Source organism: Condylura cristata, unplaced genomic scaffold (assembly GCF_000260355.1).
Source record: "Condylura cristata isolate star-nosed mole 26May11 unplaced genomic scaffold, ConCri1.0 scaffold00020, whole genome shotgun sequence".
NCBI classification, from domain to species: Eukaryota; Metazoa; Chordata; class Mammalia; order Eulipotyphla; family Talpidae; genus Condylura; species Condylura cristata.
Window position 1 is genome coordinate 22,688,544 of NW_004567121.1, and position 23,623 is coordinate 22,712,166.

Below are 23,623 nucleotides of genomic sequence, written 5' to 3' on the forward strand. Positions count from 1 at the left end.
TTGGGGAGCCTGGTAGAAATTATTTTCAGGTTAAATCTTAAGTTCCAAGTACTTTACTATTATTATCAATATATATAACATGCACACTGGTTACCAAACACAGGTGTACTTTTTATTCTAAATTTTAATACTGTTTTCCTCTTTTCTCCTTGTAGAAAGTAAGTTCTTTCGATCACTAGCTTATCTGTGCTTTGACCTATTTTTCTCTAAACTCATTTACATATCACCTATTTGATTTCTTCATTGTGTCAAGTAGACCAAGGGGAGTTTATGTTAGAACAGAGTCAGACACAGAGTGTCAAGAATAAGAAAAACCCCTTTGAATATTTTTCATTTATCCTTGTTTAAATAATTCTTTTTGATCCTTGTTTAAATAATTCTTTTTGACACACAATTTAATTACATGTTGTATTTAGAGTCTCCAGAGTCCCTAACCATGAAAGATATTGTTTGGGATCTTGACAGTTTTAGAGATTAATTAACACTGTTTAGTTGCAAAATAGCATTAATTATTAGATCTTCTTAAATTATTTTAATTATATTCCTTCACTTGCTCTTACATCTATACATCTATATGGCATAATTGAAGAAAATGGTGAAATCTTTTTTTTTTTCACTGCTTGCACAGGATCTTCTGCCTCTTTAGAAAGAGATGGGATTTACATCTGATTGCCAAAAGTTAGGTGTGGTAATATACATATACATTTACCTCCTCAGTCATTCTTTATCTGTGTATTTGGCAAAGTCAATGTGTTTATCTTAGAATACTTAAACTTCTCACCAGTAGTGTTCCCTTCTGTAGGAGTCCTGCCTTCATTGTTCAGTAGCAAACCCTTCTGAATTTTGGAGACTCTGATACCATGGCAACTTGTTGCTTCAGGAGGCAGCCAGTCAGCATCCAGGGTTCAAATCCCAGTATGCTACTTTCGATTCAGACAGGTTCAAAAAAGTATCAATCTAATTTGTACATCTTTAAATGAAGACTCAGTGGAAGCATCATCTATGTCTAGTGATACCTGGTAACTAATATGCACTGTTAAGTTTTGGCTTTGGTTTTCTTTATCGTTTTTAAAGATTTATTTATCCTTACATGAACTGGGGTATAAGCCAGAGGTGCGGGGGGGGGGGGGGGGGGGAGTGAGGTCTGCTGCACCATGTGGGTCAGCTCCCTGGCCTACTGGGAATCCAACTTGTGCTCACAGTGGTTCCTGATAGCTTGACAGTGCTGTATTTAACCCCTGCACCTCCAGGAAGGCCCAGTTTTGCTTTTCATCAAACTTACTAAAGAAAAGCCCAAAGGAACCAGCCATAATAGTTCTTTTTGCTCTACTATACAAGTGCCTGTTTGCATATTCCACTGATTAGGGGAAATGGATAGATTGGAAATATCAACTTTACCAATGGTTAAGGTAATTACTATAGTCAAAATTCTAAAGCAGCTTATTATGGACCCAAGTCCTCTTCAGCAGAGTATAATAGTAGTACAAATGTCTATATACATTATAGTTACACACATATACCACCATGTGTAGATTATGTACATATGTGCACATACGTATATTTATTTTCTTTTTTGTTTTTCACTGAAGCTACATTTAGAATCTTTGTCTCAGTAAGGCTGCCAATATAAGTTTTCATATCTGTGAAAACCAAAAAAAAAAAAACCAAAACCCAAATTAAGTAGAAAATGAGGTCATTGTTTGAGAAGAAAAAGAACAGTCTAACATTTATTAAGAAGTTTCTTCCCAGGTTTTCTTAATTAAAAAAAAAAAAAAAAGAGTTTTCTTGTCCTTAAATTTCCAGTTTTTAAATTTCCTAACACATATTTCATCACATTTATGAATAGGCATTGATCGTGTATACATAAAACCTACACTCACTGACTTCTGAGTTGCTCACAAATAGTGAGCTTTCTTATTAGACTACTTAAGCACAGCTCCCTCAACTAATAGCTACAGTAATTTGCAATATCTCTCTAAGTTGATATCTAAATTTGTTTGGCACAATTAAGTCAGTAAATTTGGAAGCACAGGTTAAGGAATTATCTCACATCACACCCCTGGATTGCCAGTCCCTGAGGCCAGAGAACAAGAGTTGATGTGTTGGGTATTTAGTATCATGGCACTTGTTTATCACTATCGATCACCTAATAGAAAAAGAGAAGAAAGACATTTCTTCACTTAAATGGGTCTCTGGCTATCTGCCCTAGAGGGAGTAAATTCAGTCTTATGTGGACACTTTTATGCAAACCAGGGCACTTCCCAATGCAAACCAGGGCACTTGTGTGTGGTTCATTTTCTGTCTGGTGACTTGGTAGATCGTTCTCCCCAATCCTGCCTGTTTTTGAACATGTTGAACCAAGTGCTTGCTCCTCTATCTAAGAGACCCATGTGTAGTGTTTTGGGCCAAAGGAGGATTAAACTATTGATACTTCAAAATTTTAAGTAAAATGTTAACCAAAATTGGTTTGTGATGACTTACATTCTGTGAATGTTCTTGAGTTGTGTGGATAAAATACTAGGAAAAGCACAAGTGTTCTTTTTCACAACCCAAAGTTTTCTTTTAAAACAAATAGAATTGTTAAGGTAATTTTGAGTTTTGAAGCATTGCTGGTTACTTTGCATTTTCATTAGTGATTTTGTTTTCCTAAACAAAACTGGAATTTTTTAATTGATTTTTTGATTGTTATGGACATTTCTTAAGAGCAATCTTAACAGGAGTCTTAATAATAGTGGCTAAAAATAGGTGAGAAATCATTAACTTTCCCCCATGACAATCATAAATATTAGGAGGCTGTGTCATGGCATCCTAGTGATGCAGAATCAGTAAGAGTTATGTGAATATGAACGTGTGACTTGTTACAAAATCGTACATGTACAGTAAGAACAATGTAAACAACTCCTTCTGGCAACAGATCATCATTAGGGGGTCACTGCATTCCAGGATCTGAAGAACTTCTTGTCCCTCAAGAAAATGTTTAGTCTTGGTCCCGTCAAAACAGTACACAAGACTTCTGAATAGACTCTTTGTTAAGCAACCTCCCTGCCCCCCACTGCCCGCAAGTGTTTATAAAAAATCTTGAAATAATATTCTCACAAAATGAATAAAGTCTGAGTTTAGAGAATGAGAGTATCAAGTACATGCACAAAAGCTGTCATTTCACCCGTATATAAATGTCTCTAGAGAAAGATAAATGAGAAATTACCGATTATATAACACAGCCTTCATAACACCTAACTAGGGGCAGGGGAGGAGGAAATAAATAGTTTGTAGGGTAAATCCTCTGTCCCATAGTAGAATCAGGCACATCCCATGGTGTCACAGGCAGTAAACATCCAGGTATCTTTCCAGAAACTTCCTGAGATTTGGAGTGTTCTTCAGAGCTCCTCATCTTACTCCTTCCAGATACCAACAGCATTACCTTCGATGTCCTCAGCCCAAAGTCAGCCATCCTGTAATATGAATTAGAACTGTTATGTGGCTGGGTCTCATTTAACAAAATAAGAGTGTTCTGAGAAAACAGTTTATCCACTAAATTCTAGAGAGGAACTCAAATGACCAGTACCTTGTACTCCCAAGGTTTCGAGGGAAATGAAAGATCATGTAGTCCACCCAGCACATGAAATCTTAAAAGTCTCCTAGATAGAGTCCAAGAAGGATTTTCCCGCGAGGGTGCTCCACAAGACACTGGTCCCTAAAATACTCAAAAATCCACCATGTACACTGGTAAAGGGCATTGAAAAATTTGCAAGGGGAAAAAAAACCATATATATAGATATCTTTGTGTATATGTTTATGCTGAATATATATGCATATATATTCAATTTTATATGGCATTTTTCAGTCTTCTATGTTAATTGTTGATTTAGTAGAAGATAATAGAAAACAAACAAGCACTGTAATGGAAAAATACCTATTCCTAGTGCCAAGAGTAATCTTGACTTGTCCCTGCTATTGAGGGGCTCGATAATCATTGGTAAAATAATATCCACTGCCACCGAAGATAGTCACACTTTTATATTTTAAAGTGATTATAAATAAAGGATTTCCTTTGAAGGAAATATACAGATTACAACTATCTTTTCTATTCATCGTTTTTACTAATAATAGCACTCAACATGGCTGATAATAAATAATAAACTCAGAGATCATTTCTTTCTCCATTGGTCTTACCTGGCAGAAAAAACAAACAAACATGTGGACTTTTTTGTCCACATATTAATTTGTTCTATTTTTTTTCCTTTCCCCTCTCCCCTTTATCAAAGGTGAATATCTTCTCATTTGTTACTAGTTTGGTTGGCAGTAAGCTATGTGCTACATGTTATTTACACCAGAACAAAATGTCTTTTTATTTAGCATAAATGAATATTAGTGGTCAGTGAATCATCTCTATGAGTTACGAGATGGTAAAATTGCAAAGGTAAGAGACACTGACATACAGATTAATTATCAAAGACTAAAATTAAATTTAGAAACCCTAGATCTATTTCCTCACAGAAACTAATGATCAGGAAATCTTATCCATATATATAATTGTCTTACACCTAAAATTTGTGAACTTCTCCTAACTCAGAAGCAAAGTTTAACTTGAAATGTACTAGACCAGTAGACATGAGCTTGTGACTAATTTCACAAACAAAAGCATCTCAGAATACAAAGATGACCCACAAGGCAGTCACCATCCTGAATTCTGTCATCAGCAAGAATCTGTCATCATACCCATAAAAGCTCTCTTTCTGATATTTTAATGACAGCCACATTGTTTATGGAAACAGCCTTCATTGGACAAGAATGTTGCAGGGTGACTTACATAATTTTAGGCATTATCCAAAAACATTTTACATAATGATTCCTCAATTTTGTTTGACCACAGATCCACTCACGTAAGAATTTCTTCAGTGCTGTAGGTCCCACTGCCCAGAAATGAGCAAATGTCCGTATATAATTTCACATAAAATATAATGTACTTTCATGAACTCCTGAACACCTTCATGAGACCCCAGATTAAGAGGCCATACCACAGGGAACCACCCTTTCTCATCAAATCATGAATCTTTTCTTATTTACCCTTATATATGTCCAACTTGAAGTATGCTAGGCCAGTAGAAGAAATCACTGAATGGATATATTTGTCAAGATGTTCCACCACTAAACCTTAAAAATAAATTTGATGTTGCAAATCTATATAGACAGAAAGTTAATTAGTTGTTTGCTTAGGACTGGGGTTAGGTGGGTGGGATGAGGAGTGAGGGATGCAAGATTTCTCTTTTGGGATGATAAATTTTAAAATTAGAAGTTAGAGATGGTTGTCCCCTCTGTCAATATACTAAATAAACTACCAAATGAGTTTTTGAGAATGAGAGTATCAAGTACATGCACAAAATTATATACTTTAGATGTATAAATTAATCTCAATAAAGTTGTTTTTTAAAGTTGGTGTTACAATAAAGAAAAAAAAAACTCAGGGAACTTATAAGAAAGTTCATCAGACTAAAGACTATGTGGTCTCCTTATTGTCTTCAAAGAAGGAACTAGAGGAATTTTGGTTAAAGGTTATTGGCCTTTTTCTCATCGGAAACTGTGTATTGAGGACTGCTGAAGAGTGAAATGTGGAGGATGGCCCCAAAGCCTTTCAGCCTCACTCAGTATCCTGTTTTTGAAAACAATAGGGAAGCAATGTCTGTCTATCACATTGCATTAGTATTTTTTTTAAGATTTATTTATATATGCATACAGAACTGGGGTACAGGCCAGAAGTGCAGAGGCAATGAGAGGGTTCACCAGAGACAGAGTGGGGAGCAGAACAGGCGGGTCAATGCAGTACATTGCTGAGGAGAGCAGCGGGTGAGACAGGGGAGGTCTGCTGTGCCATGCAGCACTTTTAACTAATTAGCTTTCTTTTAAATTATATTTATTGAGTTAATGTTGGGTTACGATACTGTGTATGTTTTAGGGGTATAGGCTCTCACCCCTATGTGTGTTGCCTGACAACAAAGCCCCCATTATCCCTCTTAATCTGACATTGCTTTATGGGTAAAAAATGACACCGATTTCTCCAAATTCTTTTTCTTGAACACTACGGACTGCTGGCTAATAAATTTGAATCAATTCATATTTTCAAGTGTTCTAGCAAATTCCACATGCTTTCCAATTTTCTTCAGGTGATATAATTTTTGTGTGGAGGCAAAGCCTGGCTTATAGGACCTTGAGAGTCCTATGTCCCTGATTCTCACTACCCCTTTCTCCAGCATGTTGGCAAAAACCTCTTTTTATAGTCCAGGCAGAGTTTCCAATTTTCTTTTGCCTCTACTGCCTTTTCCTTGATTCTAGCTTGGAAAACTAAGCTGATTGGTAGCACACAGCAGACAGGCAATCCTTCTAGATCCTGGGACTTCATTTTTGTGCAGAGATATGGCAACCTTCACTAAGTTGTAAGTGGTTTCCAGATCAATTTGACAGATTGAAGATGAAGCTACGATCCAAGGAGAAGACAGTATTTTCCCAAGCCACACAGCTAACCAGCTGCAAGATGAAAATGCTATGTCTTGGTTCCCAATGATTCTGCTTTCAGAACTGCCAGTTTACCTCCCCTCCTTCTGATTTTACTTGTGGTTTGAACCAGCACTGACCTCACCGTCCTGTCTGGTCTCCTCCATGTCTTCCTCGTCCTGGTCAGGTTCAAACTCAGTGGCCCGGTCCACAACATCCACACCCTCCTGCAGCCTGGGTTTCTCATTCTCCCATTTGGCGAAGCCTTTGTCTTTTGTGGCTTTATCGTGGAACTTGGATTTCATTTTGGGAAAGGTGTGGGACCCTGCGTCCCCCCACCCAGCTTCTGACCAGACAGGCTCAGTCTGGGTGGCCTGGCTGGTCGTGGCCCGCTGCAGCCGCACAGAGATCTTTCGAGAAGAGCCTGTAACTAACGTGATGGCTCTGCCGTCTAGATCTTGGTGTCCAGCAGTGACACTAGGAAACTCAAACACCTCATCTTGCACTGGAAGGAAAAAAAGAATTGTGATTATTCGATATCTGACTGCTTTATAGCAAGCCATAAAAGGTGATGATAACAACAGAAATTCAATGCAAAGTCCTAGAGGAACAGACTAAGAACATATATAGTGTTCTACAGGTGAATGCATGTTAGTGAAACCGGAAAGCAGAGAGAAATGAGTGGAATTCAAGTATTCAGCCACAGCTGCTCACTCTGAAAAAGGCCTTGGTGTTTATAGTAACTCTGAACTGCTTTGGATGCAAGACCCAACAAGGTACAGGTATGGAAACGTGAGCAGAGAGAAAGTGAGATAGGAGAGAAAGGAGAGGGTCTTACCTGGGGGCAAAGAGGGGCTTCCAGGCAGAGAGCCATGATTGCTGCCCAAGGAGGGTGCCCGGGCAAATCTTCTGCAGGCCAGAACCAGAAGGTCTTTGCACTGTTTGTGACAATTGGCTCCACAGTCTGAAAAATCCAAAAAATACTCAACTGATTAGTATGAACTGGGCTTCCACGGAGGTGTTTAAGTTATCAGCCCTTCCCTCTCCACATTTCTGTTTCTATGTTGAATCTCTTTCTGCCTCAGGCCCACAGGGTGGATCCAGGACTAGAAAAGAGCCAGCAGAACTCTTTTGCCTCCCTGGGGTCCCTAATCTTCTCTTATAGCTCTCAATTCCTTAACACAGCCCACCAAAGTGCTGGGGAACAAACAAGCAAGGATAAACCTGAGTGGAGTTACCTTTGCCCAAACTCCATGGACTGGGGTTCTTTGCCAGGCCAAGAGATTTCCAAAAAGAGGTTCCCAGGGCTATAGTGAGGGTAAAAAGCCTCAGTTCTAATCCCTCCCAGAAGCACCTGCTGCCAGTGACAGTTAACGGCAAGATACCCTCCCATTTAAATCTGTCTGCTTTTTAAGTCTTCATTTCCCAAGACCTTTTCCAGGACAACAGGGCAAGTGATTACATCTTCTGTTTCTTTCTTTTTTTATTTTTTTGTATAGATCCAAGGAGGCCATATGCCCAAGTAACATATTCCAATTTTGATTACAGTTTTGAAATGGCATACAGCAAGGTCTGAAGTTTCCCATTAAGATACTTTAATCATGAAAGTAATTATTTATTTATGAAAGTAATTAATTATGAATTAATTCTTGTGGTAGAAAAAAGTGGTTACTTTGGAAGATAGCAACACAATTATTTCACAAAAGGGTCCTATGTTTCCTTTGACTTGCTGACCAGCTATCACTTTAAAGATTATACTTCCATCTTTACCCTGAAGAGGACCTTTCTATTTCCAAACACATTCCCTTCCACACTGCCCTCCCCCACAGTGATTTTGTAATGATATCCCAGAAATATTAAAACTGTAATGGAACATTCAGCCTATTCTCTATGTGCCATTAAGAGAAAATACCATCCATACAAATATGATCCAAAAGAATCAGTGATTTCCATGCTCAAATGTGTGTGTGTGTTGGGGGTTGGGGTGGGGGGTGGCAGGGGATGTGGGACAGAAGCCAGAATAAAACAAATGACTCATAGTTGGTCAATATATATTGCTACTTGAAAGTAAAAATTTAACAAGTGAAAAAAAGTTGATGCAGAGAGGTACTGAAGGAAGGAGTTTTTGTGCACTAAACAGTGGCTTCCGTCAAGAGTCAGGAAAGCTTTCTATTAAAAATGAGCAGATGATTGAGGGGAGAAGCATCTTAGGGGAACAATATTTCTCTGTAGATACTCTGTGATTTAGTTAGTTCCTTTGGGAACACTTGTACACTGTTGGTGGGAATGTAGAGTGCACCAGTCCCCTGTAGATAATGTATGGATGTTCTCATGGTATTAAAGATATATGCACCATAGGACCCAACAATTTCACTCCTAAATGCCTGCCTGAAGATTACAACAGCTCTATTCTGACGGGATATATGCACACCTACATTGATTGCAGCATTACTTAACAAAAGCCAAGCTTTGGAAACAATGCAGGTGACCAAAACCCCATGGGTGGATCAGGAAGGTGTGGTCTATATACACAACGGAATACTGCTCAGCTACAAAAAAAAGATAAGACTCTTGCCTTTTGTTACAACATGGAGAGAACTAGAAGCCAAGGAAAATAAGTCAAAGGGAGAAGGAGAAAGACAAATACTGGGTGGTGTCACTTACATGTGGAATATAGAAAAACCAAACAAAGGGTCAGAGAGAGCCAAACCAACAACAAACCCTAGAAATTTGGTTGTAGAACTGACGCTACCAACGGAGAGCAGTCAGGGAGAGAACAAAATGGTGAAAGAACGCAATGAACTATGGTGGAGGATGATAGGTGTGGTGGTGGTAGAACTGGTATAGAGACCATATCTGAAGAAGGGGATCCTATATTTCAAAATCATAAACACCATTGTAAACCAGCGTTACTTCAATTTAAAAGAAAGCTATTTCCAGGCCCTCCCTGGCCCGGCAGGTTAAAGCACAGCACTAAGTGGCTAAAGCCACTTCAGCATGAGTTTGATCCCTGGCCTGCAGGTGCCTCACATGGCGCGGCAGACCTCTCCTGACCTGCCCACTGCTCCCCTCAGCAGAGTTCTTCATCAACCTGCCTGTTCTGCTCCCCACTCTGTCTCTGGTGAATCCTCCCACCACCCCTGTACATCTGGCCTGTACCCCAGTTCTGTATGCATAAGTAATTTATTTTTTTTAAGAAAGCTATTTCCTTTTATGGCTTTATTATGTTTTCTAGAACATTATCAACATTATCAGATTCTTAAAAGAAACTGATAAACAGCCTACATAACATAGCCAACAAATTCTTAAACACCAATAATGTATCACAATCATGTATACAAATCCCAACACATCCCTACATGGCTATTACTATGCATGCATATTTTGTTTATGAAATATATCTTTATTCAATTCCTTACGAATTTCAATTAATGGGTGGACATATGAACAGATTCATTGAAAGAGACCAAAATAAGTTTGTTTTTTTTTAAAGATTTATTTATTTATGCATACAGAACTGGGGTATGGGCCAGAGGTGCAGGGGCAGTGAGAGGGTTCACCAGAGACAGTGGGGGTGGGGGGGGCAGAATAGGCAGATCTACAAAGTACACTGCTACACTGCTGAGGAGAGCAGCAGGCAAGACAGGAGAGGTCTGCCAGCCATGTGAATCACCTCCAGGGCCGGGGATCAAATTGGCTGTGGCCAGCTTGCAGTGCTGCGTCCTAAGCCATTGTCCCACCAGGGAGGGCCCCAAAATAAGCTTTAAGCCTTTTCCTTATCATCTATAATTTAGTAGAGACAGGAATAGTTACCTAAGATTGGAAAGAAAAGCATATGTATTACAGAAATGAGCATGTGTTTTTTCCCCTTTAAGGTTAAGTTCTTATATATGTTATTTCAGTGAGGACTGTCCTGCTTCAAAACTTTATCCTGACAATTAGCAAGAGATCCTAGACTTGGGGACTCAATCAATGTAGGTGGGTTGATAAGGGTGACATCCTTGCTCTTGTAACAAGTCATAAAATTCCAATCTGAACTCTTCAAAACTGGAGGAATCCTTTCCTGGACATATTAACTCCTCAGGTGCCAGTGGCCCAAAAGAACTAAATATAAGCTGTTTTTGTTTTCTCATCAGGCAAATTTGGTTCCAGCCCTAAACATCACACTTAAAAAATTTTAACAAAATAATATTTATTTACCTTTGCATTTATATCCTTGCTTGATTATGCCCCAGAGCTGTAACAAAAGACAAAAGAATGTCAGGGAATCTAAAGAGAAATCTGGAAAGAAAACAAGGCCCCAGAGGAGGAAGTCCCGGGAAGCACTGTGACTGGTGGAGCACAAACAGGATGTAGCTGCTCCTGACACCCTTCCTGTCAGATAGAAGAACCTCTCCCAGCTGCTCCAGCTGCGGTGATAACAGCTCTGCTTCCCTTTTGTTTGGAGGAGCCAAATGGTAGTTGGGATGGGAAACTGACGTTGGTGTGTTTATTGGACTTTGGCAGAATGCACTTTCAGCAAAATTTACAGGAAGACTTTGTTGCTCGGTCTTTGGAAGCTCCTCTTTCCCTCTACCTTTTCTTTTATCATGCTAGTTGTTCATCCTGCCCACACAAGAAAATTGACCAACGTAAAGCATGCACAGCGCACTAAAGCATTGGAATGCCTTAGGTTATTTTCTGAACGCACTTTCTCTTCTAGAAAGAAAACCTTGGAAGAATACAAAAAAGACCTAGTATTGATTCATGTAGTTCTTCTCCGCATTTACTCATTATTTAATCTTTACCAAGTTCTGTACCAAGCAAGTTCTGGGAAAGGCGGAAAAGGCTCAGATCCTGCCAACCAAATAGGATGGAGGAAGCAACGAATGTTTCTGGAGAGATGTGGGGGCAGCATCCTGGTGGTGGTGGTGGTGTCTCTGCCCTCTTGATGGACTGTAAACTCCATGAAGAAGGTGCTTTGCCAAGGCTTTTCTAATGCCTCTTACAACATTTGCATGTGGGCACCCAGAAATAGAGGGCATTGGTGAATTACATGACCTTAGTTTGGGCTGGAGACTCCATTCCTAACCTTGTAGTGGTTAAGTTAGGTTAGGTTAGGTTAGGTAGGTTCAGTTAGGTAGGTTAGGTTAGGTAGGTTAAGTTAGGTAGGTTAGGTTAGGTTAGGTTAGGATATCTACTTGACAAAATGATTTGAAAGAAGTAGGGCTAGTGACCCACTGGGTTGATGCAGCTGCTGTTCACCTTTATTATACGGGAGCAATGCTCTGAGTATGGGTGTCATGGTCCTATGAGAAGAGTAAGAAACTGCCCCTGTGAAAGGGGGCTCAAAGGGCTTAGAAGAGCTATTCTTTTTTTTTTTTTTATGCATACAGAACTGGGGTACAGGCCAGAGGTGCAGGTGAGGTGAGAGGCTTCACCAGAGACAGAGTGGGGAGCAGAACAGGGAGATCAACGAAGTCCACTGCTGAGGGGAGCAGCAGGATCTGCTGCTCCATGTGGATCCCCTCCGGGGCTGGGGAACTAACTCACACCAAAGCGGCTGCCGCCAGCTTGCAGTGCTGCGTCCTAACCCTTTGCGCCACCAGAGAGGGCCAAGCTATTCTTTACTTTCTTTCTGATAAGGAAATTCGTTCAGAACTAAGTGACTCTTTAAAGCTTTAAAAATGACTTGGTCCTTCAGAAAACCTGATCAAGATGCAAACACCTCCTGAAACATGGCAGCATTTTGCCCCCCAGACAGGAAGGATTAAGACCACTGATAGGAAGCAAACTCGCAGGTGCCAGGATGACTGGAAGAAGAATGAGGAGTTGACACAGAAACAGGAAACACTGCTACAGGAACTATAGGAGAAGATAAAGTGGAGCATGATTCTTTTCAGGAAGGGGAGTCAGGGCACAGTCTGTTCATACTTACTCAATAACTAGGAGACAGCATGACCATGAGAGGCACTGGACTAGTGAGATGCCAGGAAAGGGGAGGATGCCTCATGGAGGTGCAGAGCCCCCCAAGTCTTTGGCTGCTCTAAGATTTGGAGTGAATGTTGTGTAAGGAGCACTGGACTGCGAGACACCTATGCTCCCCACTATACCATCAAGGCCCCGAGGAACACTGGTCTGGGAGTCGGGAGCACTGGGTATGAGTCAATCTTGCTGCCAATAACCTCTGTGACGTTAGGGAAGTCCCTTAGTTTCTCCAGACCTCACAATAAGGGAATTGGCAAAACTCACAATTCTGAAATTCCAATTCAAAAAGAAATGTATTTCAAGCAGTGTCTGTCTTTCTTACCCTTCAAATGGAATTTGTTTCAAAAACTGGTGGTCAAGCACTAGAAAATGGCCCCTTGTATTCCCTCAAAATTCTTTTCAATGGTACATCTAGAAAGTTATTTCTTTAAGCCCCTTTGAAAATCAGTGGACTTTTAAAAAGCATGTTGAGTAAAAACTGAGTCAAATCATAACTATGGAATGAAATATATTTTGCAAAACAAAAAAGCTATACATTTTAAAGTAAGTTATTCTTAAGCTCCAAAAAAGAGACTCAATAAAAAGTAAGAAAATGACAAATATTTACTCTGAGTTATGTGACATGCTGCATATCTGATTTCATTTAATCATCACATCACAACGACATAGCAGTTGTCAGCTCTCCCCTTTACAGACAACAGATTCAAAGATAATGGTGCAACACATGGTGTTAGTGAGGGGAAGAACTGAGATTCAAAGTCAGGGTTCCAGAATCCAAGTCCTCATTTTTCGACCTCCTCAAAGCTGCACCAAGGAGCCAGCACCATCCTCACTGGGGTGGGTTGATATCTCAGGTGGTTTTGATTTGCATTTCCCTATAGTAAGTAATGCTGAGCATTTTTCATATGACTCCAGGGATGTGAATGTCTTCTTTGGAACATTATCTATATATTCTTTTTGGACTGGGTTCTTTGTTGCTGAGTTGTATGAGCTATCCTTTTTAGAAATTAACCCTTTGTGAGATATGTGATAGGCAAATAGCTTCTCCCATGTTTTTGTGTTGGCTTCTTTCCAAGTACAAAAGCTTTCTAGTTTTTTGTTTTCCCTTGCAGACAGGAGGGAGTGGGTAAGATGTGACTGGAGGGAAGGTAATACTCATGGCTCTGGAGAGTGAGTGAGACATGCATACATATGAGGACTGTACTTTGAAAATTAAAGATTATGTAAACTAGTGGCAATGAAACTTGAAATTAAAAAAACAAACAAACCTGGCACTAGCAAATGTGTTCTGCTGTGTTGGATTGGGGGGTGGGGGGGCACAACCAAAAAAGACTAGCGAGGTGCCTCTGGAGTCAGTACCTGCATAGAAGGGAGAGACAGGCCAGGGGTCTGGACAGCAGTGACCTGATAAGGACCATTCCACTTTCTTATACAACAAAGAACGGATGTCTCAATCCAATCTTTGGCTGAGCAGTACTAGCCTAATAGATGCACTGAGTCACACTCTGCAGAGAAAATTCCACATAGTCCCATCCCACTTTAGCAATTTTTGGTCTGGATACTGCCCAAAATTCCATATTATTTCATGATAATCATATTATCGCATGATAAAGTACTTGGGTGATACAGGCCCAGAGGTGAAGCTGATGGAACTTCTTCCCTGGGGTGGCAACAGGAACAGATAATGTTACATGTGAATCTAGGAAAAAGGGAACCAACCAGAGCACAGAAAGTGGAAGCCATTTCCCCCACCCCCATTTATTTGCAGCTGCCTTAGACTATAGCTGGAATGGGGGCACTGCTGGGAGGGAGTAAGGTGGAGATATGGAGGTGGAATGAAGAGGAGACACACTTGGAGGAGACGTGGAAAGAATAAACTTGGAGGAGATACACCTGGGTGGCTGATCATGGTCCTCACAGAGAGAATGGCAGTCATTATTTACCACCCTTTGTTCCAGCGCTCTGGAACCTGCCTTATCTCTTTCCTGTGGTACCCTGCCAGAAGGTGCCTTAAGACTGAAGCAAGCTTTTGGGTCTCAGCTGTCGCCCTTCACTTTGCACTTAATGACTGCCCATAAGAAGATAGGTAATTTTTGGAGCTGTGCTGGGAATCTATTATTTGGAATCCTTTCTTCTCTCTTTCTTCCTTTCTCTTTCTCTCTCTCTTGCTACACCACTTCTATTAAAGATCTTTCACACTAAGAACCTGCTTTCTTTGCCTTTGTGCACATGGATGACCAAACCCTTAAAATGTATATGGCCATCACTTAAAACAGGGGTAACTGGTACCACCCATTTGTTACATGCTTATAGTTAAGAGGCCTTTGCCTCTTGAGCACATGAGTTGATGTGACTACCTGGGTCGTCTCTGAGGTAACCACTGCCTCTTATATTCCCATTCTCAGTAATATGTCCCTTTGTCTCCCAAACCAGCTATTCAAACACAGGATGGGAGAAAAGTCTTTTAGTGGTAGCACAGAATATCAGCAGCCAATGCATCATGAGTCATGTTGCAACAGTGCATCACTGCTGAATAATGCTAATACAGCTGAGCTCTGGCGTCTGGGAAAAGGAGAGACACCAGGCTGGTGGAGAACCACATTTTCCATCTTATATAACTTGGGTCTCTCCTACAAGATGTTAAGGGTCCAAGAGTCTTTTCATAATACCTGAATCAAAGTTGACCTTAATTCCCAAGGAATTATCAAATATGGGGAAATGGAGTGCACATTCTCCATCTGTGATAGAGGTGTAGGATGACCACAGATTCAGATTGAGAATACCTCCATTTGCACCCTAACTCAGGACAGTATTGGTTGTTTGACCCTGGGAAACTTGGGTTATTCTCTTGGGAACTCTCAATTTTCAGAGGCAAATGGGGAAGGTGAGCCCTGCTCATCTCAAGGGCTTGTTATGAGGGTTAATTGCATGAATGTCTACGTAAGTACTTGGATACTGTCAAGAGCCAAGTAAATTATTATTTAAACCATACCTCCAAAATGAAGTGTTCCCTTTTTGACTTGTGCATCGCTGAGCCATGCCATAATGGACTTCAAGTGATACACAGTGGACAAGGACAAAATCCAGACCGAACAAGCTAAAATAAATACTCCCCTTAACTGAACACATGAGAATTCATGAGGAATGACAGGGTTCCTTGGGCTCACTTTTTCCATAGCAGGGATTCAGAGACAAACCACTTTCTTAAATTAACAGGCCCTCACCTTCCCTGTCTTCACCAGCCTGCATTCTTAGAAGAGTAATCTCTCCATTCATGTCTTAGAGCTATGCCCACAGATCTTGCTTTTGTTTTTAACTTAATTTATAATTTCAGGAAGCCATCTTGTTTTACTTCTGATCTAAAGCAGACAATGGACTTTGTTAGTGTATCATTTTCCTACTGGTCAGATGCTGCACAACTAATCACAGTCTAAACAAACAATGGAAAACAGACTTACAAATCCAGCGCAGTGTTCACAGAAGGTCGGCTTGAGATAGGTCATCTCCTGAAAATTATGGACGAATCCTGGTCCCATTTTACAGTGTAGTTGGGACTTAGCTCTCAGGAAGTAAGCCATCATTTCATCTTTACTAATTAGGCCATCCCTATGAGGAGAATCAAGAAGGAAAGAATATTTGAGAACTAATTTGCTAAATTGTTGCCACGCTTTAACCACTTACTTTCAAAAGTGGTTGTGGTCAAAAGCAGGTGAGGAATTTTTCACTTCTCTGTTATATTTAGTAAGCAGAAGGGGTATGTGTGTGTGTGTGTGTGTGTGTGTATGTCTCCTGTGTCCTGCCACACAAAGTCTCCTTCCTTACCAAATAGACTTCCAGAAGGATAGCTCTTTCCTAGCCATTGCTTAGCAATCGGGTTTTCAAAAATCAGGCTGCTGGACAAAGGCCAACATTGTAATAACTGGGCCCATCATTCTCAAATTCATTCAGCCTGATATCATCCAGGTCACTGCCCTTGGTAGTTACTCCATTCATATCTCACTAGCTCACAGCCTATTTGCCTGCCAGAGTGATTGTTCCATATCGTCTCCACACAAACCTCCATTTCCACCTATCGCCACAGGTCCCAATTTCTTGTTTACCAAAAATTGTCATGAGTGATACTGACTTCCCTCCACACCAGTATGTGCTGGATATTGTACCTTTTCCTGTGCCCGCTCAGAAATGCTTCATATCTCACTCATCCTCTCTTGTCGCTTTCCTATGTCCAAGGATGTCAGGCCCTCAATCTCCACTTTTCAGTCTCCTCAGGACATGGCTCCTTCCAGGCTCTAATCATCTCTCCACCTGTTCCTATTCTGTTAACAAATACTCTCAGACTTACCCTCCTAAAAAGTCTTTCCCCAATCCTGCTGCCACCTCCAACCCTTGTCTTTTCTCTCATCCTTCTCTAACTCTCAAAGTTTTCAAAAAGAGGGTTTTTTCCCCCATTTTCTTTAAATACTTCCATTACACTTCTATATAGCCAGGTTTCTAACTCTGCTATTCTATTGAAACTGTCACAATAGCATCTTCAGTGACCTTTTCTCATTCCTTGAACTTGTTGACTTCCTGACAGTGTGTGACATGAAGAACAAAGGGAAGAAGTGCGTAGTTAGCAGGTATCTTAAGTTTTATTTTGTAAAGGAAGTTATGTTTCTAATAGTTCATGCTACTTGAAAGTGTGCTTTGTTCTAGACATATAATGAAAGCTAAATTAAAGTTTTGTGACATTTAAGATAAAAAAACAAGACTTTTATGGCCCTCCCTGGTAGCGCAGCGGGTTAAAACGCAGCACTAAGAATCGAAAGCCACTTCAGCACGAGTTCAATCCCCGCCTGCCCCGGAGGAGATCCACATGGCGCGGCAGACTTCTCCTGGCCCACCCGCTGCTCCCTTCAACAGTGTACTTCATTGATCTGCCTGTTCTGCTCCCCACTCTGTCTCTGGTGAATCCTCTCACTGCCCCTGCACCTCTGGCCTGTACCCCAGTTCTGTATGAATAAATAAGTAAATCTTTTTAAAAAAATAAATAAACAAGACTTTCCTAGCAGCATGGTATTACTTACAGATTTAAGTTTTTAAGAAAAATTCTCATACCAACAAAAATATCAGAGAATTTTAATGTGATACGATTTGGCCACTTCACCAATGTAAAATCTGTTTCACTAGAGATGGATTTTTAAACTAATCTCACATAATTAAAAACGAAGCAATCAATTTATACTAGTTTTCTCAGCAATAATTTTAAAATCACTACTTTTTTTTTAGCACAGCTGGATTTTAGCTACTAAAATCATTGTATTTTTCAGAAACTCTTTGAAGCTAATGAGAAATATCTTTTATCTTTGTTTAGTCAAGATAGTTGTTGTACTAGAAAATAAAAAAGCAAAGCCAGCCCTCCCTGGTGGTACAACAAGTTGAAGGTCAGCATTATGACCTTCAACCTGAGTTCAATCCTCAGCCAGGGAGGTGACCACATAGCGAGGCAGACCTCTCCTGTCCTGCCAGCTGCTCCCCTCAGCAGTGTACTTCATCAGTCTGCCTGTTCTGCTCCTCAGTCTGTCTCTGGTGAATCCTCTCACCACTCTTGCACCTATGGCCTATAACCCAGGTCTGTATGCATAAATAAATACATCGTTTTAAGCAAACACAAAAAAATCTAGATAGCATGAATTTCTTGGCTATCTAGATGCAACCATCACCTTCTATCATGAAGACTAAAAATAAAAGCTTATGTACTTGGTGAGCTTTAGGCCCACAAATGCTGAGGACACTACCAGACTAGTCTAAATACATTTCTCCCCTTTTACAATTTTTCTTATTTTTCCCCTAATGTATATATCTATTTATATTATTGTTCATTTTAAAACAATTTACTACCCCTCCCCCCCACTTTGCCCACCCATCATTAGCACAGTCCCTCACATTCCTCCCTCCCTCTTTTTGATCCCTTTCTGTCCTCCTCCCCCCTGTAGGATATCTCTGGTTTATAATTGTATTATTATTATTTTTTTAGGGTAGTGTTGGGGTTAATGAGCTAGTTGAGCAATGGAGGTGGGAAATGGAGACCTGGGCTAATCTGCAGGTGGGTGCCTCAACTCAATACTACGATGTGCTCTTCCCTGTGGTCCCATCCAACCAGTCATGGTCACAAGCACCAAGGCAAAAACCGGTGAAAAGTTACGTTTGTCTTATCAGCACACTAAGATTGGAGTTGTCAAATGTGAATGAATGGTTCCCCTGCTCTCCTCTGATAATAACTTTCTGCATTTTAAATAACAGAATTAAGACTTACTGATCTTTGTCCAGCACACAGAAGGAATCCAAGAAGGGAAAATTGGCAGCTATACTTTCAAAGTCCTCTTGAGAAATATACCCATCATGGTCATGATCATAGTTTCTAAACACAGACTGTAAAGGAAAGACAAATATTTACTGAACGACTATGAGTCAGAATCTGAACTTGTTATTGGGAAAATGATTTTAGCTAGATCTTATACTTTCTCTCATGGATCTTAAAATTTAGTGGGAGATAACCAAATCAAGGAAGCTTAATAGTATAAGAAAGTAAATACAATGCTGAGGATGGAAAGAGTGTGCTACAGGGTGTGAGAGGATTTAGATGGAAAGCATGATCTAAGATGATATCTCAGAGTTGTGTAGGTGTTAGGCTTGCAGAATAAATGCCAATATAAAATTAAGCTTTAAAATATAAAGTTATCTCAAAAATTAAAGTACACTTTTAATGCACTTCCACTCAAAATTCCAGTGAGAAATAGATAAGAAAAACTGATTCTAGAGTTCATATAAAAATGAATGTATGGAACAATAGCCTAGACTGAGGAAGAATGTGCACTATCAGAAATCAAGCATTCTACAAAACTACATTATCAAAACAATGTGGTTTACCACAGAGAGTAGAATCCAGAAACAGTTCCGTGTATGCATAAGAACTTAGAATACCAAAAAGTACCTTTCCAAATCCACAAAGAAACAATGGGTTAGCCAATCATTGCTGTTGCATTGAAATGGCTAACAAACTTACATATAAATTGCCCCCAGGAACTAAATTACATTAAGTATATTAATGTACATATGTAAGTCAAGCTAGGAAATAAGCTAAGATAAACTGATGCAAATAATTCTCATGTTTTATAAACTTTGAATAGGAAAGCCCCTCCTCAGCATGTCGTGATGTCAGAAACCATAAACAAAAATATTTTATTACAATAAAATGTGAAATATCTGAATAGAAAAAGTTCGATTAACACATTTAAAGACAGATGATAGGATGTGATCTGCAATATATATGAGAAAAGATACTAAGTAAATATTCACATGGCCGGGGCATTCATGAAAACATAGTCAACTCTATGAATTACTGTATAAATGCAAACGAGACTTTTTTTAAACCCCTCAGATGGAAAGACATTAAAACAACTGGTAATTTTGTGCGGTGTGAGAAAATAGGCACTCCCTTACCCAATCGGTGAAGTAAATAACCACCAGCTTTCTGGGGAACAATTAGTGCCTAGCTCACACAGCCACACATCCAGGAACCTGTTCTAAGGCAGGAACTGAGCAGATTTACTGGAAGATTTGCAGGTATGCATGCTTTCCAGAACTTCCGATTCAAACAGTTTGCTTTTAGGAATTACTTCCGTGTTAGCACCTGTCGCTAAGAGATTTTTATTACGGCAAGATTTTACGACAAAAGCCGCAAAGCAAGAATGGCGGGCCCGTTCGTTCGGGAATGTGTCAGACCAGCCACAATTAAGGCTTCGATAGGAATACGTGATGTCTTTGATTGTGTTGCCAGCAGTGAGGGCAAGTCTAGAGCATCTCAAGGAGCGATCTGGAATGAAAATATAAATTGGCTGTCGCCAGCCTCAGAAATGCGCTTATCAAGCTGAGCGTCGCTAAGAAACATGGGACTTTGGGGAAAATGTCTCCCAAAGCAGCGAATGGTTTTCAAGGCTTCTGACACAAGATAGTGTCAGAATAGTGACTGGCCAACATGTTGAAGAGGTTTTGGCCTCCTGTGACCAAGAGCTGACATAATTGCAACTGAAAGTGAACGCGAGGGCAAAGGGCCCATCCGGGACTAAGTAAACCCGGAGCCATTGCGTGACGTTTCACTGCGATTGCCAGAGCGTCGGGGCCTGCAGAGAAGACCGACTTTGATTTTGGAGAGGCAGGTAGGCTCAGGACAGGTTACAAGCTATTTTGAGCGACTAAAAAGAATTGTATAGTAGAAAAATACGTGAAGTTGAGCAGCTGAACACGCTCTCGTGTGTCGGGTCTTCCACGTGAGCCGCAGCCAGGAGCCCAGACCCTCCTCTCCGCGGGAAGCAGACAGGAAAGCAGGTGATAGAGACCCGCCACCCCTAAAGCATCAGAAGATGGTGAGATGTTAAAGACTAACCTGTCTGCCACACCTCCGTCTCCTGTCCCTCCGAACACCCCAGCTTAGGATGGATGACAACCTCATACCTCATTATCATTGCCTCTTAGCCTTTCAGTATGCTTGCTGTTTTCCCTGTTCTGGTGAGTAAAATACACCCTGTATTTCTTACAGGCTTTGTATCATATCGTTTCTGCATTAGCTTGGTATTATGTTAGGTTTTATATTTTCACTTGGTATCACTTGGTAGGTCATTATTTGGATCTGGGAATGCTCAAAGTTTTTCCATACAAATTAATAGTAATTACTTTCTTTGCTTTATGCAATTTCATCTTAACAAACGTTTCATAAATCTATTCTGCTTTCAGAGAACAGAGGAAACCTGAAACCTCTCTATGAAGAGGGTGTAGCTGTGGGGGGAGTAAAGGAAATTGACAAATCATCAGTGCTTATGTCTAGAAAATAAAATTCCCAAGAACACCCAGTAAAATTTGTTATTTTCCATATTTTGTGTTATGTTGAATATTTACAAAGATTCTGCCTTTCTGTACAATCAGAGAAAATATATAAAATACTTTCCATTGCTCTCTGCTAAACTGGGTTTTAAAAAATTTTTGTGAGTTCTTCCTGCAATCACATGTAGGCAAACATATTTGACTTGTGGTCTTGTTATATTGTGTCTTTCTCTCTTTTCCCAGTGGTTTCTTTCTATACTATTTTATCTATATGCCCATTGTTGCAAGCTGCTTCAGGAGTGTTATGGGAAATAAGCAAGGAATAAATGAACAAACTAAAGATATGGCTGTTTGGCACCCATTGTGAGTTTATTTATAGATAACTGAATTATACAAAATCACAAAGCATTGGATTGCTTTCATAAGTCCCAATATCAGTATTTATCCATCATCAAAATTACTTGAAAATTAACTATGTTAGAGTGTTTACGATACAGTCTATTAACCGTATTTATACTGAGTACATGATTTTTTGTGGAATATAATTTAGTATGGAAATTCACAATAAATCCCAGTCTTTCATTGGATGATGGCAATGATAAGCCAATTATCCAAACAGTCTTCAGTTCTTATAATACTGAACTGGAGAGAAAAAAGTAGAAGGTATAAGGTAGGGACAGAGGGAGGAAGAAACAGACTCCTCGGACAGAGTAAAGAAAACCTGTCTGCAGGAATAGTGAGAGCATTCAGAGGAAAGCAGATAGACAGTAGCTTTGTCTTCTAGTTCCTCATCCCTCTCCTGGCTCCAAGTTGTTTCTATTCCAACCACCTGTCTATCCCATGGCCTCCCCCGGACCTCACTTGGAACCCCCTTCCCTCACCTTTTCTAATCTTTCTGCCCTGCTTCATATGCTCCATCTAATTTTTCTTTCAGTCCCTCATGGTTTCCTGGATGACCCAACATAGGAAACATTCTTTTATCTTGGAAACATAATTTCCCAACAAAAAAGTACATTACATGTAAGGTCTTAATTCCTACTGTGTTAGAAAATGCACTAATTCTTCAGAATCAGAGACCAGCTTCTAGTGTCTGAGATGGTTTACTTCCTTTCTCTTGGTGCTTTGACTATTTTTTCTGTATAGAAAACTTTAACGAAATGTGTCCTCTGTTAAATGAGGTTTCTGACCTAAGTGGTATTGTGCTTCTGTGTCGGAGCCACCACACCCCCATATCAGGAGAAAGAGATGTTGCATGTTGAGGAAAGAGAGGAAGTGCATGCAGCCAAGAGTATGTAAGCAAGTGAGACCAGACTGACGAGAAGGGGAATAGATCCTTTTCTGGAAGATTCTCCCCCAGAGGCCAAGCTAGGTAAAGCTAAGTGTCTGTTAAATTGTTCCTTTCCTGCCAAAGAACTGTTTTCATGACTATCTGACCCCTGGGCAGCTGCAGAATATTCTGGAGAAGGGGCCAGTCTAGTGCTCACTCCAGCCACTTACCTCCACTAACTTCCTGATGTGCTTGTTGATAACCGTGGGGTCTGGCTTTGGCATCACTCCTGATGCCCACTCCAGGGGCACCACTGGCTTGGTGGGTGTCGTGGGGGAGGTAGGCTGCTGACAGAAAAAATACATTTCAACTTTATCTGGGCCTTGAGCAGTAAAGACTAAGGACAGTAAGAAAGACACATACATTTTGTTTATTAATAGTACCAGGAAATACTTATACTTATGTAGCATTTAAGTGATTATAAAGCAAACATCTCCTAACAATAGAATCTAATCTGTAACTAAATACCACTTTAGATAGAGCATCCTGTTTAGCGCCAGACTAGAATGCATTATTTTATGTTATTTAAAAAATATTTTAAATTAATTCTTTTAATGGAGGTAATATTAAGGTACCTACATCAGCTACCATAGTGAACCCACCACCAATATCACCACAGCTCACCACATCACCCAGTCTACTTCCTTCCTGCTTTGGTCTTGCCCCTTCCCCATCCTAGAATGCATTATTTTAAATGGAAAAAAATATTGCTCTCTCAGTCCTTCCAAAAAGTCTATCCAAGTTTCCTAACTGTAAGTAAAACATCCCTAAGTACCTGTACTTAATACCTATACAGCCCATATTGATTTTTCTACAAAAATTTATAAAGCATCAGTTATCTAATTCTTTAATATTTTGTCTCAGTGATAAGTTAGTAAGTGTGTGTAGACAGTGGGCACCAGGACAGGGCCAAGTTTGTACCTTTTAGCTGCCAGCTTTTTTAAGACAATAATCACTTTGGTTTGGCCTAACCACTACACG

At 40.1% G+C, this 23,623-nt stretch overlaps 1 protein-coding gene across 1 annotated transcript in view; it reads right to left on the reverse strand.

Moving 5' to 3' along the window:
• Positions 1-2,695: 2,695 nt before the first annotated feature.
• RASGRP3 (RAS guanyl releasing protein 3 (calcium and DAG-regulated)) overlaps positions 2,696-23,623 on the reverse strand; it is a 92,369-nt gene continuing 71,441 nt past the window's right edge. Inside the window, exons 11-17 of the mRNA XM_004686302.2 lie at positions 22,813-22,926; positions 18,752-18,867; positions 15,915-16,062; positions 10,690-10,726; positions 7,328-7,453; positions 6,630-6,994; positions 2,696-3,452 (exon numbers count right to left, since the gene is read on the reverse strand). Coding sequence (XP_004686359.1) covers positions 3,444-3,452; positions 6,630-6,994; positions 7,328-7,453; positions 10,690-10,726; positions 15,915-16,062; positions 18,752-18,867; positions 22,813-22,926 — 915 coding nt within the window. The 3' untranslated portion in view covers positions 2,696-3,443. The remainder of the gene's footprint in view (positions 3,453-6,629; positions 6,995-7,327; positions 7,454-10,689; positions 10,727-15,914; positions 16,063-18,751; positions 18,868-22,812; positions 22,927-23,623) is intronic.